Genomic DNA, 18,081 nt, shown 5'->3' with positions numbered 1-18,081 from the left:
CTTTTTCTTATATTTCTGATATTACAACTTCATTATATTCTGTAGAAAGTAATGTATTTTTCTATTTTAATTTATGTTTTGTGCTTGGCAGTGTATGTGATAAGCTATACATGACTGATAATTTTACCTCAGGCAGATATGCTCACTGCTTTTTACTTCACTATGAAAAAATTCAATATTGTTAATCTCCCTATATCACATCTTGCTCTGAACTTATACATGACTTGCAAGAGAGGGTTGGGGTTTTTTTTTTTTTTTGTGGCCGTTCCTCCTCTGTAGATCCAACAGGCAGCCTGAGGGTTACAATAATTGACACTTATGAGAGGCAACAGATGGACCTCCACAAAGTAAACCAGAAGTTTCCTTCAAAATATCCTGAATAGGTATCAACATGCCAAAGAGATAGCATGTTTTGCATGTTTTTAGGCTTAGGGTTTTCACTTTCTTTGCTTCCCCTCTTCTTTCAGTGGTCTAGATTTTAAGTTGTCCTTCTATACCTTGATGAGAATGGGAGGAAAGGTAACTTCACCTCATGTAATGCAGCATTGAAAGAAAGTAATGTCTCCTGGCCCAGAAGCATCTAGATGTGTCAGCCTGTTGCCCTACCAAAATCTATTAATTTTGCTTCTTCAGCTCTGATGAAGTTCTGTGGCTGCTAATTCCAGAGTTAGCACTGTGAACCCTGGCTTGAGGCTTTGTGCTGCACTGTGTTAAGGTCATATTAGGCTCTGGGTCTAATACAAATCTCTCTGCAATAACTTGGAGAACTTTTTAATGTTCAGGCTATGGAATCCAGTGTGTACCTGGCACTTAATACACTCAGTGTGCATTATATTTTTCTAATAACAACAAAAAATGTATGAAGTGTCTTTCTCAAAGATGCTAAGCTGTCACCATTTTGACTGTATTATTAATTTGTTACCTGAAAACTGAGGTTTCTGTAATGATGATCTGCCTTGCATTTTAAAGGCGTTCTGCAGAATCATTTATTCATCAAAATAATATATATATTATACCCTCCATCAAATAAGTATAGATTTTAAACAAAATTGAACTATAATTATTCTTTATTATTAATTCACATTCTCTCTTACTTCTCTTGATTCTCCCCTAATTTAAAGAAATGTTTAACATCTTCAACTATCAATCACTCAAATAGGCAGCTAGAATCAGATGGGATACAAAGTTACTGTTTCACCAATAAAAATATATATTTAGAAACAACTATAAAGCAGATATAAAAATAGCTTTACTTTTACTGTGTTAAAATTAAATATATGGCTGTTAAGCCTGTTTCCTGAAGCAGGATTTAATGTAGCTGCAGCTGCAGCATTCTCTGCATATAAAACTCTTTATACCAAAAAAAAAAAAAAGAGTCACCTTTCAAAAATGCTGCTAGTGAGTTATATATCTCGACAGGTATCCAATACTTCCCCCTCAGACATGTTCTTTCAGAGGCTCTAACTCCTTATCAAATGGAAGTGTTTGCATTCCCAGTCATTTGGACAAAGCTTAGCATGATAAAATGATTTGTTATGCCAATAAAGTTTTTTTTTCACTGTAAAATGGTTTGTTACACTACTATTGCTACATAAAAATGTTATGAAAATTAAGTAGGTAGTAAGGTCCAAAAAGGAATAGTCTGCTTTTGGGACTAGCTACCAGGAAAAGGTAAAAAGAATGATCTCATGATCTACATACAGTTCCCCAGTCGTTTGAAAAGACAACCTAAATTACCTTTTAACAACTGAAATTGGTACTCCAATTAGGAAAGCAGTCACGCATCCAAAAGAGATGGGAACTTCTTCAAGTTGTTAGTATTCAGAAAATTGAAGGAAATGCAAATTATTTGATAATCCAGGTGGTGACTTCTGTGTTGTGGCACAGTACATGAAACAACCCTAAATTATAATTCATAATGGAAACTGAAGTACAGATTCATGGTATGTTGATCATAACATGCCACGGACAGCATCGTAAGATAGTAAAACTGGAGGAAAACCTTACTTTTTCTACAGTAGTTTAATTTTAGCATTGTTTATATTAATCAAAGCACTGTTTGAAATGGGAAACTATTTAATTCACAGTCATACCTTATAAATTCCTGGTACATTTTAAATTTTCAATTTAATTAAAATTTTGAATTCTTATTTCATCTAGCACAGCAATCAGTGAGTTCTTTAGAAAGGGAAGGCCAGTTACATCTTAAAATTTATAATTATTACAGAATTCTATCATTTTAAATTTAATATTTTTAGTTTGTATATATTAATTGTGTTTTTTCTAATATTCTAATGTTAATATTTGTATTCCTGCCATTTGACAGAATTGTACTGCACTGATAAGTGCATAAAATACTTTCTGTGATCAACAGCCAGCTGTATTTAAAAACAATTTAAAAAATAATTTAAAATTTAAAAATAATTTTAAATTAACCAGTGAAATTTATTCCACAGTTGCCTTTTACTTTGCAAGTAGTAGTATAAACCGGATTGTTAGCAAAACAGCTTGAAATACTGAACAGACCAGAACTATGCATTCCTTCTGGCTGCTCAGACCAGGTAGCTCACCTGATGAGCAGGTGTGGACTGCAGACTGTTCTCCTGCTGTCTAACATGCCCTGGTGGCCATGGTTAGGATCATGAGCCATGAGCATTTATGTTCTTAAAACAGGTCTGGACATCTGGGGCCATCAATTCTGTGTACAACCACTTAGGGTCAGCCAGCTGCACTGCACTACACACAGCCATGAAGAGAAAGAGCTACCACTTCTAGGAGATCACACACAGCTCATACCAAACAACCTGTCAATCACAGGCAGAAGCAGCCAAGAGGAAAAACTGTGGCCAAGACTGGGTTGTTGCTCCCAAAGCAACTCATCGAGTCCCAGCACTTTCCTGCACTGCAGGCTTTTATAACAACTTCTTGTAATTGCATTTTTTGACTGGTGCTGCAACAAATCTAGTCAATGGAGGTAGAGAGTTCTGAAAACGCAGAGTTCAGGGAGAGAAAGAATTACATGGTTGAATATAAATACATACATTAATTCTTAATATTTTTGACCTTTTTCAGGGATTAATCCATAGCTGAGTCTGGGAAGAAACTTAGCTACGTATCATGTAAAATATATTTTTACAATCAGGGCTGAATAAATGGCATCATTGATTGGGAACTACTGAAAGGTTTAGGCAAATTGATTTCGGGTAAATCTGCTTTGCTTTGCTTTACATCTCAATGAATGAGAACCAAGGACTCAATTTAATTTCCACCTATCCCAGCTATGGCCAGAATGGGTGCTATGCCTGCACAGAGCTTGAAGAGATATAAAGGAAGAAAAGAACAGTGCACATTTTAATAATATTATTAAATAGTATTAATAATAATTAATTATTATTTTATTATTAACAATTATATAATTGTCTAACACAATTAAACACAATTTAAAATCTCTGCAGCCATCCATCACCCACTGCACCACCTTTCCAGGACATGCAACAAGAGCAGGCTGTGTGTGAGAGGTGCAATGGAATCCCAGCACGAGAAGAACCGTGAACTTACGGAGAGGAGTATTTGGATAGCGCTGTGAATGACCTCTAGGTACTGGAAATCAATGATGCAGCCTGTCACGGAGACGTAGGAGTAATCCTCGAGGATGCCAGGGGAGGAAGGACGCACCACCCTTCGTATGCAGCCGGGCCCGTGCTCCCGCCACCAAGAGCGGTGCATTGAGATGTTAAAGGTCATGAGATCCGTTTCCTAGGAGAGGGAGGCGAAAAAGTGTGAACACATTTGACTTTCTGTTTTAAGGTAAAGAAAGGGGAAATAAAAGATATTTTCTATTATAAGGGCAATGAGGTAATTATTCTTAATTGTCACCCCAGTAATTCTAGCATGAAAATAGAATGTTAAAGTGGAGAGAGGAAATGGCAAATATTCATTGCTAATTTTGCAGTTGTGCACAGTCACTTCTGCCTGGCATAAGAACCATCCTACCAGGTACTGTACAAACACGTTCCCTTGGACTTACCGCCTGAAATACAATTTTAATATTACTTTATTAGAATGTTAGAATGTCACTTAAGGACTCTCCTTTTTTTTTCCTTTTTCTTTTTTTTTTTAACAGACGATAAAACCACTTTTACCCCATGGTACTGGAGACAACCTAAATGAAATTTACATAATCTTTGATGATTTCCATCACCACATTCAAATGAGATGTCTCCAGCCAAGCACCCTGCTCTCTTTTCTTCCCTCTGCTTCTCATCCAGATGATGAACTTCTCAGTTTAGCGAAAGGACCTAAATTTGTGAACTGATCTGGGTTTAAAATAAAAGCAGTAAGTTCTCTTCACTCAAATCATCTTCCAGATCAGATATTAAACATACCCAGATGATTACTGGTTGCACTCTAACCCACACAGGATGTATACTGTCTGTGCATTTTAGTAAACATCATACCACTTCCATATGGAGCAGTGAAAGTGGCAAACCTACCAATGTACTAAAGATTTTCTAAGAGCTTATCTATGAATTACAAGCAGGAAAATTCAATTGAATTAACAAAACATTTGGTTCTTCAGGAAACATATAAAAAATACATGTACAAAAAAAAAAAATACATTCAAGTTGAATGCCATTTAAATTCAAAAAAACACCCAAGCCTCCTCACTGGAGATAAATGAGAGTTGAGTTATACTGATACTTTAAATAATTAATTCAGATTTATGTTCCCATGTTTCCCATTCTGAAGTCCAAGTAAAAAATGTCTGCAAAATTGTCAGCCATATGCCCACAAAATACCCCTGCCTTCCATACATGACAGTTTGTGAGCACTGCTACAATACCAATTTGCCCTTTGCATCCCACAAATATGTTCTGTCTGTGGCCATTTACTTCTACCCTGACCAAAGGGAAATTCAGTCCAGATTCCAATCACAGAAGCAGTTAATGTGTTATTTTCCTTTGGAAATTACCTTTATTCTGGCCACACCTGAAAATTAACACGGGAATTAAATCCTGTCACTCTAACTATATCCTAGTGATCAGTAAGAAATCTGCCTTTGTGATCTGCTGTTTTTTTCCCACCACTTCTCTACCCTTTAAATACAGAGTTGCTAGATTTCCAAATGCATTATTTTGAGTTGATGAGGCATTTGTCTTTTGACTTTGCATGTCAATCCTTGCTACTGGTTTAGAAAATTTTCAGCTGCAACATGAAAACAGCTTGTGAAATAAGAAGCTGACAAACAACTCAGTTTAATGAAAATATAATCATAAATACAGAGTCACAGGAAACAGCCAGGGCGTTCTTTGTACAACAATGCCAGAGATTGCACAGTGTTATCAAGTGCTTTTAAAGATTGTCAACTCAAAGAAATGCCAGTTGTCAAGCAGCACACACATATTCAATCTAACCTAGCTCAGAAGCCCTTTGCTGAGAAGGAATATGGATTGGTGGGTTAGTGTGTATCACATACTGTGAGGTAACACTTTGTTATCACAACTGGGGGAATAAGTTGTGGCATCCATGGTGTTGGTGTCACAGCTTCCCTTGCTCTTGAAGGTTTATTTATCCTTTATTGTTTTTTGTCTTTATGTTTTAAAAATTATAGTCTGTTACAGTATTCATACTTGGCTAGTTCACAGCCAATGACAAACAACCAGTTTGTCAAACAGCTTGATAAATTTTGCCAACACATGTAAAATGTAAGATTTAGCATATGAACAGTAGAAACCCTTTATAAATAAAATCTTTCATTTCTGGAATACTGTTATGTGTGCCTCTTGGGGTGATTTAAAAAAATGCTTACTTGATGGTCATGTTCATGTTTTGAGGCTGCTGGTGATTCAGGTAAAAAAGAAAGCAAAAAACCAAAACAAATAAAAACTCCAAACAAACAAACAAACAAACAAAAAACCAACCAAAAAGTCATCACATCATTTGCTACCTTTTTAAAAATAAATTCTCATTCAGAAATTCTGGATAAAGTCTAAAAGAGGAGATTTTCATAATTACTTTTCACTTTGTGTATAACATCCTGAGCGCTCAAAGCAGGTAAAAACAGATAATGATGGCCCAGCAAGGATCAGTTTTAGAAAAGCAAACAAAACCACTTGGTGCATTAGCTTGACCTCTGAAATATCGCTTCACAAAATGGCAACCATAAGCCGTTCAAGCTGATAAATGTTAAGCTGCCAATCAATAAAAGAAAGCCTGACAACAGAAAAATCAATTTTTACTTTTTTTTTTTTAATCAGCTGTAACACTTCTCCCTAACTACTTGGAGATTCTTAATCTGTAAAGTGAGTGAAATGCAACAAGCATTGAAAAAATTAACCTGTATCTTTAAAGTAATTTACAGAACCATAGAAAATTCAAAGACTCTTTGCTGGGATGTACAGGTTTTAAATATCAGTGAACTGAGAGTGTTTTGGTACTTGTAAATTCACAGCTTGGAAAGTCTGAGCATGCTGGAAAAGCTGCTGCCCAAGTGGCTTATTTTCAGTTCTACATTAAATGAAAGTTAAGAATTTTCAGAAAGTACAAGCAGATGCCTAAAGTTTTTCAATAGATCATTTACTATCTTCTAATTTTTCATATTAAAAAAATTGTATAAAGTGTTTAATCATCAGCGACAATTCAAATGCTTATTTCTTAGGAAAAAATTCTGCTGCTTCAAAGCAAGGCTTTAATTTCAGGCTCTGAGAAACCAAGAGAAACCAAATTGTCCTTCTAACTAATCCAGCTGGGATTCATTTAACAGTTCAAATTTCTATCATGGATTTAAAATTGCTCTCCTCTGAACATACATCTTGACTTTAATACCATTCATCAGCAGATAAACTATACTTCCTCAGCTGATAACCACTTAGATAGACACAGTGAACAGAGAGGGGGCAGAACACAGGCAACAGGTCCTTCAGGAAAATTGTGAGACTTAGAGAAGTGACACAGGGAAGTGAAACCTACTCTCCTACTCCTCCCTTCTTTAGTCAGCATTAAAGCAATACTACAATCTGTCGTAAGAAGTTTGCTCCTGAGTATAGGATCAGCCCCATAATCACACTTTACTGATGTAGAGACCCACTTAACTGTCCACAGCATTTTAAGCCTTTAAACTATATATAGGATTTGTGTTGGCTGTCAGCCCAAGGATTAATTTTGCTTATTATTATTGGAAATCATTGCTATGGCAGATACATTCTTTTAAGGTGAGATGTAATCCCTATGAGTCTGAGTAATGCTGTTTCCTATTGCTTGGGGATAATGTTTAATTTTATTATGTCTGCTTAAATTCTACATTTGGTTTCAAGTGGAAATTTTCTGTTGGGCAGGGCTTTGAGCAACCTGATCTAGTGAAAGATGTCCCTGCCCATAGCAGGGAGGTCAGTCTAGAATGATCTTTGAAGATGCCTTCTGATCCAAAGAATTCAGTGATTTTTTTGATTCAATTTTTAGGTGGTGAATCTAGGTAAAATTTAACAAATCATAGTGTAAGATGGTTTATTTTAAAACTAAAGAGAAATAAAAGGCATGATGTGCCTTTCATTTATTTGTGTAAAATTTACACACAGTATCTATAAAAACAAAACAAAAAAATTAATGCGAAATTAGGACTACCTAAAATCACTAGTTTTAAGGAAAACAAAAAAGAAGGCACTGAAACTCTGTGCAGAAAACCCAATGCACCAAGATTGCCTTGCATAACAAACAAATATTATGCTGTGACATGACTACCACCACAGCTATTTGTTTTTTCAGTGTATGCTTCTGCTTTATTACATGTTATTTTCTATTTCTTTCATTCCTTGCTGGTATTTCAAAATACACTCTTAGGAAAAGTATAACAAAAACAGTGCTTTGAGCAGTATGGATGAAAACCCCTTTTTTCGTCAGAAAACACCAGTCAACACTTGAAATTTTATAGACAAGTGAAAGACCACAAAGACCTGGCAAAACATGGTGTTAGAGGTCTTGACTTTATTGTTGCTTGTGTGGTACCTAGCCTTTCCTAACACTTTTTATTTTATTGATACACATTATATTGCTTATTATGAATGGACATTAGGCTGAGGCATTAAATATTCCCATTCCACTTCCTAAGTGTAACAAGTTTGCTCTGTTCTGACTTCCTACACATATTTTGTTTAAGCAGTGAGGAGAAAAGATTTTCAATCAAACGCCTGCTCAACAGGTAATAAAAGTTTATATGCATGATGCTAGAAAAGGAATAGCACATTTCCTTGTAATTCCCTACACTCAATTATGTTTGTAATTAAGATGCACAGGTGTTGCAGGGACAAGGGACACACAAATTTCTCAGTATCTAATCTCAAGGACACCTTAATCCTCATTAGATACAAATGATGTGTCCCAGCATTAATGAAATCCACTCTAATTGTGGAAGTACTTGGAAACATGACCATCAGCTATTAGCCAAAGACCTCCACTGGCAGCATCACCTTACTTTTCCACTCTGCTTTTACTTGAAACAACAGGTTCCAGTTTGCTCTGTGTGTGACCAGTTACATTCCATCTCCTCTCACTACTGCTGAACAAACATTTTTGATGGCCTGGGCAGACAATATTGAAGAAGAGTGAGGCCATTTCCCATTTCCAAACAGGGAATTTTGCATCACTAGCTCCCACATTGTCTTTATTGGGATGACAATTTTTGAATATTGACTTATTTAGTTTCCTGCTGGTTTTTAATTTAAACTCTTGCCTCAATGTTACACTGATGGCTTTTACCTATTCGATAAGCTAGAGGTTGAAGGTAGCCCACTCAGTAATTGTGGTAGCCCTCTTAACTGCTAATGGGATAGAACAAACCATGCTGATTCCAGGTTGGTCAAGATATAATACATTCAGCATCTTCACCTCATCTTGAGAACTCTGGAGAATAAATGACATGGAGAGCATTCTTAAATTGAAGCTTATGGATAGACTCTATTGGGGCTATTCATCTGTCTGAACTGGATGTCAGACAAGACATAGTAAATTTCTCTCTGTGCTAGCAGTGCACACTAAACCAGAGCAATCATGTGACACACTTAAATTTATTACCACGAAAAGAGAAAATTCATAGTATCAAAATCTTCAGACATGGACAATGAGGTAACCCTAGCATCATGGGCTGAGAATGGTTAAAAGATACAGAGGATAAGTAATTTTTGGTTGGTGTGATTAGAGGCTCATGGTCCCCACTGACAGAGTTTAGAAGTTCACAGACTGTAATTATGGCATCAGACAATGACTAAAGGGAAAGATTTCTATATTAAGCATAATTTTTTCCCCAAATTTATCTACACTACAATATTTTTTATACATTTGCTGACAGGCTGCCCTCCTCATCTACAACCCTCCAAAAAAAAAAAAAAAGTATGAGTTAAGCTTACCAAGTACTGGCTTCTCCTTCTTTTACTATTTTTATTTCTTTGGCTGTGGAGAGTGTTGCCAGATTTTATTTTGTTTTTTTAGAAATGAACATGATAATTTTGGAAATTTATTTGGAAATTAGGCAGATGATCTACCTATATTATAAAAATAGTTTCCTTGCATTTTTTTATTTGCTACATGTTCAGGGATCTGTATACTCTTTTGCAAAGTAAGCAATTTTAAAATTAGATTTACCAAACTTACTAGAAAGGTGGAATGCAGTGGAAAGTCTTTAGAAAGCCAGAAGGTAAGAAGTCAGCAAAAGATGCATACTGCTGTCTTCTTCATGCAGTCTTAGTGTCAGTTGCAAGAAGAAATTATGAGAACTAGCAAGGGCAAGGGGCTATTTTTGAAACTTGTTGCCCCTGAAGATGAGCTCTGATCTTTGGCAATATTCAGATCCATGCTCAAATCCCAGCTCCACATCGTGTCCTTGTTCAACCTCCCTTTTGTGGCAGTGTCTCTGTCTGAGAAACAGCCCAGAGAAGTAACAGAGCATGGCAGGCAAAAGCTTCAACACGCAAGGAAAAAGCAGCTGAGATGGAGTGATTGGATGAACACAAGTCTTACTTGTCATAGGAAATTCAACATGAACACAAAGAAGGTACAGCTGCCCAGAAAAGCTGCTGTGCTCCAGTGGAGTCCTTGACATGTGATTAAGCTGAGCACTTAGTTTGAAAATTGCTCTCACCTATTACCTCTGATGATGCAGAGCTATGACAGAACACAGATTTGGAGTGATGCCAAACTCTGAGCACTGCTTTGAGTTTTGAAGACTGCAAATATGACAAGGGTTTGTATAAAGCCAAAGATTGGTGTCCCTCACTCAAGGCATACCTGATTTTGACTGAAATGAAGAAGCAAGGCAGGACTAAAATGTAACATAGCAAAGAGCTAGAAACATCTTTGGCAAGCCATGTACAGCTACCTATACCAATGATGTAGGAAAACATCTCAGGCCAGAGAGATGGGAAAGGTTAAAAAAGGCTTGAAACATCTTGGTGCACAAAAATGGAAAAACACAACAATTATGAGCCATAAAAAAAATCTGTCCAAAATGTTTATAAACTACAAGTATTTGAAAAAGGAGTTTATAGCATAAAACAATTTCAAGGCTCAGCAAGAACATTTTAGCTTTGTTGTTGTGGTTGCTGTTTTTGAGCAAAATTGCTGAGATCCCTATGGAGTCATTCATACATTTGAAATATCACAAAATTAAAATTTGATGCCTCAAAAATAAGCTGCTACAGCACTTATAGAAAACTTTCCTACACTATTTTATAATATTTACAGTATTTCTTATTAAATTTTTCTTATTAATTTTTCTTATTAATATTTCTCATTAAAGCAGACAGGATCAGACTCCTACCTGAGTACCTCACAATCTCTAAATATTCAAGAAATACACTGCTTAAAGAAATGGAGAAGACTCTTGCAGTGTTGATAGGAACTGGATTTTTCTACAGTTAAAATGGAGAGGTCTGGCCTGGGTTGGTCATCCTAAAAATACTAATTCTTTATAGCACTTTTTCTTCTGCTATGGACACCCAAATATTACAAACCTTGCATGGAGTTTTATGAAATTCAAGAAAATAGAGGACACAGTTTGTGCCAAAACCCCACATAATCCCATATGAGGAACAGATGCAATGTAGCCTCTAGCTAAAACAGGATTTAACTTTGTTATTATCCAAATAACCATATTTTTTTCACAATGGTTGTGAACAAAGACAAAGCATGGGGATAAAAGCATGATTAAGAATATAATGTTGTAAAAATAGTACAGTCAATTTTAATATTTCAGTTCCTTTCTGGTGGGTTCTGTGTTTTGTCTGTCCATCTCAACTATAGGAATACCATAACACCTCTTGCTATGCAAAGAGATAAATTCTATGCTGGAAATGAACACACAAGAGAGCCTGAGTCCTAAATTTAAAGGTTTATCCCAGACTCTGATAACACTAAAATGCATCATAAAAAGACTTTTAAACACTCCCTTGAATGTTAAAATTCCTGTCAGGAAAAATAACTCCCTGTTTTAAGACTAGCCAGAAAGCTCCTACCTGCACCCAGGAACACTTTTAAAGATTAATAGGCCAGTTTAAGCAACTGCTGCTGTGTTCTCTGCTTTGCTTGCTCAAAGCAATGCAAGTGTTCACGATATTGCCAGCTCTTTTTTTATGGCAAGTCTGGTTATGTTCAGCATTTCTGCTAAAGCCTTTATTCTCAGGGATATGAAATTAGAGTAAGAAGTTTGTCTTATTGTGAGAAAGTGAGCTGAACAGGAAAGCTTCAAAACTCATGAGCTCTGCTGCTAGGCACTTCCACTCTGTGCTGTAACTTGCACTGTCTGCTGTTCTCCTTAAAGCTGGGTCCTGGAGTCTAGAAGGGAGGCTTTTGTGTCACAAGTTCAGATCACAGCTATCCAGGACACCACCTGCCATAGTCCCCAATCTTGGACAATCGTGGATATATCAGGGTGTAGGAAATACATGTTTTTTAATGTTTCAACAAAGACAATTACTCAAGTGCACCCTAATAGTTTAAAAGAGGCAATGAGGAATATTCATATATAAATCAAACCCCATAATTCATGGAAATCTTGTAAGAAGATCTGAATTTTTGTTTTAGAGTGTGTGCAAAGAGCCATGAGAAAGATGTGGTAATTCACTCCATCTTTTGAATGAACTCTATACAGCTCATTGCATAAGACTGTCTGCCACAACAGATTGCCAAGAAGTGTGAGTGCACACTACCAGAAGCTCTTCTGAAGACTCAGAATGCAAAATGAGACTAGAATGAATAAGCAGCAGAAGTTATTGAGAAGCACAAGATGCTCTCATAAGAATACATTTCCTCATGACACTTTTGTTTCTGTATTTCTTCTCTGTGATAAAAAGTCATCATATTTTTGCCAGTCCCTCAGTTTTTGTGGTGCTGTTTGCCAATGACCTTGGCTTTAGCAGAGCAATCCTTTAATCACAGGCTTAATTTGCATTCTGCTGAAGCAATGACAGTCTCCAAAAAGAATTTGATAGCATTTTTTTTTAAACAGCAAAGACAGTCCCTAAAGAAACTTTCAGGTCAGTTGATGAAATTGGAAATCCTCTCTTTCCCAGCAGAAGTGAAGTACCTATGACTATTGGAAAGAGAATCTCTAGCAGCAGAACTCAGTTAATACAATTAATTTAATTATTCATTTTACATTTACATTTTACATTTACCTCAAACATATATGTATATTTACTACAGGCATTAGACCACAAGGTTCCTTGAAATATTTTATACATTTATGTAAATATCTAAATATGTGCATAGGGTCTATTTTATTCATGTATATGCAATATTCATATATTTATATATTCATATTTAGCTGTACAAATTCATGACTCAACAGTGCTTTCTTATGAATAAATGTCAACTGTGGTCAAAGAAGGCAGTATTACCAATCTACTTCAGCACTGCATTTTCCCCTGATCTCAATCAGATTAATTTAATTTGCAGCCTAATCCACCTCCAAACCTCAATAACTCTCACAGACATTCACACAAAAGAGAGTTATTTATTCTCTCAGGAATTTTCATGTTTTCAGAGGACTATTTCAGAAACAAGGATCCTTTTTTCTCTGGCATCACCTTTATATGGGTAAGTCTATAACCATAATAATCAAATTTCTCAAATCCTTTTGACAAGATTAATCAAAAGTGTTTGACAGTGTCCAGTAACTTTTGAACAATTTCAAGTTTTCCATGTCAAAGAAAATCAGTGAGGAACTAAGCCTAATTTTTAATTTTTTCCTTTTTTTAATATTGAATAAATTTCTCATAGAAACTACTTTAATCAATGCAGTTGACTATGATCCCCAGAAACATATTTTTAATTCAAGAGGCAACTATAAAAGTCTCTGTTAATAACAAGTCTAGGTGGATTACTTAATGGTCCTTTAACAGATGTTCTATAAATCTGGTCACTTTAAGAGATGCATAAAGATGCAGGGAAGTCTAATGATCCATTCACTCTTTAACGTCACAGACTCGTCTGCAATCCTTCATCATGCAAGTTTTAATATATTGTCCTCTAATAAATAAGAAAATGAGACCACAACAAAGATATAAGACCATATTAATATTTGAAATTATTGTTTGATTTCAATCTCAATTTTGAAATAATATTAACAGACAAAGAGAAGAAAGAGGAACAATTTTTAGATAGACTGATAGACTTGTGAATGACAGCAGGACACAACAGCAAAAGGACAAACAATATTAACAGCAGTTTATGTATTTACTGAAAACAAAATCAAGACTACTACATAAAGGCTTTCCTCAAATATATATGTATAAAGAAAGAATTTCCAGTTTGCTTGAGGGGAAAAAAGAATCAAAATATTGTCAATATCAGGCATTTTTTCTGCAAGCTGATGAGGATCGACAAATTTCAATATATTTTGGAAATCATTAAACTTACTATATATAATAATAATTACTAATATCACTAGAATTTTCACTTTGTAAGTGTTTCTGCTTTTAAAACTGGTTTTAGGAGCAGTGATAAAGGATGTCAGTGGGACTCTAGGAGACAGCTGAAAGCCTGAGAAACCTACAAAGCTACAGAGTTGATTTGACAAGCATGCATGTGCATTATTTATTTTCAACAAGCATCCCACTAACATAAGGGATCTACATATACTTGCTGGATTAGGGCCAGCAAGAAAAGAAATAAGAAATACACGAGAGGAAAAGGATAAGAAAGGTATGAACATGTGGGCATATTTTTACAGGCCTAATTGTGTTTTTCTTGCAGATAATACAGAATTTCTTTTCAGTATAGTATGTCCTATATAGGGTTGTGTAGCACACTGAGGCATAGACAAAGTTTTCTTGAACAAATGTGGCATATTTTGCTATAAAACTCTAGTTAAGCCTATGAAAACCATCCAGAGGTAACTGCAGTGGATTTTAGAATTTCAAAATTCTAAATCAGCAACTGCTGCTGGTTTAAGAATATGTTTTCAAAGGTGAATTTCCCTTTCAGTCTCTGGGCAAGGAATATGAAGAGAGTAAATGTTGTTTACATTTCTTTTATTCCTCATATGTAGCCAGCTAATGTCTGTGCGCTTGTGCTGGTTTTGAATTGTATAAAGTTAATTTTCTTCAGAGTAGCTGGTGTGGGACTTTGTTTAGGATTTGTGCTGGAAAGAGTGTTGATTACACAGGAATGTTTTTGTTATTGCTGGGCAGTGCAAGTCCAGTTGTCTCCTGCTCCTTACCCTGCCCCACCAGTGAGCAGGCTGGGGCAAGAGGTGGAAGGGGATAAAGTCAGGGCAGCTTTGTGGGGCTTAGTGCTGCCTGGAGAAACTAAATTCCATGACAGTGCTGAATAGAAAAGAGAAAAACAAATTTAGTACTAAACCTGTCTTGGGGAGACGGTAGATAGGAGAAAGCAGGGAAATCTAAAGATGTGGAGATATTAAGAAGGATGGGAGAAAGTTTCCTGCCTTTGATTGCTCCCTGGCCCTTGCAGACTTTCACTGCTGCTCCTTCACTAATTACCTCTTCTCAGAGCCACAGACTGTGCAGGAGTTTTGCTTCTCAAAGCTCTGCTGAGGGCTGTGAGGATGAGAGGGGATGGCTCAGCTTTAATTGTGTGCTGCCTGGGCACAGGCTGGGGGCATCAAAGCCCTGCCAGCTCAGGTGAAGGTGTCTGTGGGGAAGGACAGAAGTCAGCCCTGCCCAGGAATGCTGCCTGAGTGTTGTGCATTTGGATGTTGTCTAACAAGGGCAGGGATCAGGAAACAAGATGGAAAATGCTCACCAAATGCCAGCCCCTCTTGGTACTTTTAGGTGATGCTCATGTCGTCACATCTAAAGCACTGCAAGTCTTAACACCCACACACTTGGCTTTAAAAGTAAATTGCACATCAGTGGTATGTTCAGTCAGCCACTGGTAATGCAGAGCTCAGGACTTCAGGCAGCTTTGGATTGGATCCCTTTAAACATAACTGTGGGACAGGGAAGCACACACACCACGAAACCACAGGGATTGGAGATAGCATAGCTACAGAGGCACAACCTAGAAAACAGATACACCTTCACTGCCCTCCACTCAACTTTCTGTTTGGCACCAAAATAGATTTTTCCAACTTGATATGTCCTTTTTAGAAATACAACTACTCATGCAAACACACAGAGGGCATTAAATCATTCATACACTGTAACCAGGCAGGTGTTTGCACAGCTGGCAGAATGTTGTGGGGAGAGTACTTAGCTTTGCAAGGTGGAAAACAAGGTACATACAGGCACACATCTGAACTTGACAATCCTTTTAAAAACTGTAACTGTTGTTTATGATTTTTCTTTCCTTTCTAACAAGAAAAGTGAATATTATACAGTAAAGGCTTATGACCTGAAAATAAAAAAGTGAAATATTGAAATGGAAAAACACCCCACCCTACCCCCATAAAATCCCTGAATGTTCACACTCTTCTGTTGAATTTTAAATGCACTTGAAATGAAACAATGTTTCAGCTGCAAATGCACTTCCAAAGTAAAAATACTCAAACCCAGTAATTAAAAGACCATATGTCTCAAAGTTTTTCTCTGAACAGCCTGGATTTCTACAAAACACCTTATTTCTCAGAGAGCAAACAATTTGTTTTTCCAGAAATAAAAGCCATAAAAACTGACAAACTTTATATAGGAAGGTGTCAAATAAATTCTTTGGAGTTATCTTAGTAGAACAAAAAGGAGAAAACATCTCTAAACAAAGAGGTTTGCTTACATTCACTTTAAATGCTGCCACAGATGATTCTTTGGACAATCTTTAATCTCTAAGAGCTCTCCTTGTGTGTATTGTACTAACTCATGAATGAAAAAAAAATTACAAAATCCTTACTGAACAAAAATTTCCTATTAATACAGTATCAGGAAATCATAGAGAAGCAAATCACACATTGTGACAGCCAAAGCCTGGTCACAGAGGTACTTTTTCAGCTAAATTATTATGATTAAATCGTCAGGACTTCCACCACCAAAGAAACAATTAATAATGTTATGAAGGCATTTTAACCACCCTTCTTATTGTGCTACAGTATGGAGAGTAAACCATAACAAGATGAGGAGGCTTTGTAATTCACAGGCATAATAATGACCAATTGTGACCCCACCATTTCAATAATTGGTTTAAACTAAATTTAACCCCTAACTCTTGTAGTAGCATTGCTCTTTAGCCCAAGCCTTTACTGCCTGTAAACTACAATAGTAAATTGCACTTGCAGAGTAGATTAGAACTGGTCATTCACTGAAGGGATGACTGAAGAATTCTTCTGCACATGGTAGTTATAGACAATTTTTAAGGAAATGAGAAAGCCTGTTTCATCTGTACCTAACAGCTTCACCAGTAATCTACTGAATTCAGATAGTGATGTGTCAAGTTTCTGGAAATACTAAACAAATGACCACAGCTCATGTGCAGAGCAACTCAGCCATCAAACACATATTGGGCAGATATGCTTGTTTGCGAGGTCAACTGAGTATTTGGAATCATTCCTAGTGGGAAATTTTGGACCTATCTGCCTTGAATGGCCAATACTCACAGGTGTATAAAAAATTAGGTATGATTTTTAGTTTCACCATACCTGATTTTCATTTGGTTTCCTAAAGAAAGAACACTCACAGCATCTCAGTACACACCAGTTTCTGCCTCTCTGTCCTTTGGGTTTTATTGCAGTTATGCAAATGTCTCACATATACTAACTTAATCTCAAGGTTTCATTAAAATGAGAAATCAGGAAGAGCATAAGAACTCTAGGGAAAGTTTGTCTTTTTGTGAACAGAGAAATCATTAGAGAGATTGATGCCAATGCACAAGTATAAAACGAGGCACAATTACTTCTGCTGCTCCTACAGCCACTTACAGTATGTATTTGCTGGGGTTTCAACAATGTTAAAATCAAATATTTTCAAGCAATGAAATTAGTACTTTTTTGAGAGAATGACCACCAGAAATTGTGAGTTGTTATCAAATTATCAAAACATACTATGTACCCATTAAAAGTAAAAAGAAATTTTAAAAAGGCTTGCTCAAATGGCATGGAGAGGCACAGGTTGACTTTTTCCTGCCTACTGTATTCAGGCAGGTTGTCTAGGGGTGCTGGAGGTAGAAGATTCTGTAAGAGCAAGCAAAGCTGAAACAAAACATACAGATTGCATCAGGTGAGAGGTCCCAAATCCTAAAAACTGCTTGTGGTTGATACAAGACCATGAGAAGAAGTACATCTTCCTGGCAAGCCTTGGTTGTTGCAATAAGGATAAGCAGCCAAAGAGCATGTTGCCATTGAGTTTTATGGATACAGAGGAATGTCTGAAGACTGGGCAGAAGAAGAATCCCAAAAATAGTTAGATAAGCTGTGTTGAAAAGTTACAAAGAAACTTCTCAGATCTCAGCTTCTTTGTATGCATTCCCGATCAAGAGGGATTGGTAGTTTCTATTTACCTTTTTTTGATACCTTAAGACACATGGAAAAAGAAATAGAACTCCAATATAGAGTTTAGAAGGAAACATAGTTGAAAAAAAAAAAAAGGAAGAAAGGCTGTGAATAGACAATCAGATACAAACAGGTGATCTAATGAAGAGAGTAGAGGA

General features: G+C 36.3%; 1 protein-coding gene across 4 annotated transcripts in view; it reads right to left on the bottom strand.

Moving 5' to 3' along the window:
* Positions 1 to 18,081, bottom strand: part of NKAIN3 (sodium/potassium transporting ATPase interacting 3) — a 333,546-nt gene that overhangs the window by 84,460 nt on the left and 231,005 nt on the right. For all 4 annotated transcript variants that reach the window (XR_010347042.1, XM_064387416.1, XM_064387428.1 and 1 more), the window contains exon 4: positions 3,559 to 3,756. Coding sequence is in view for 3 of the 4 variants with exons in the window: in XM_064387416.1 (XP_064243486.1) it covers positions 3,559 to 3,756 (198 nt within the window). In the remaining variant the exon portion in view is untranslated. The remainder of the gene's footprint in view (positions 1 to 3,558; positions 3,757 to 18,081) is intronic.

This window comes from Passer domesticus, chromosome 1 (genome assembly GCF_036417665.1).
Source record: "Passer domesticus isolate bPasDom1 chromosome 1, bPasDom1.hap1, whole genome shotgun sequence".
Taxonomy (NCBI): domain Eukaryota; kingdom Metazoa; phylum Chordata; class Aves; order Passeriformes; family Passeridae; genus Passer; species Passer domesticus.
Note: the sequence above shows the minus strand (reverse complement) of the source record. Positions and strands in the feature narration are given on the sequence as shown.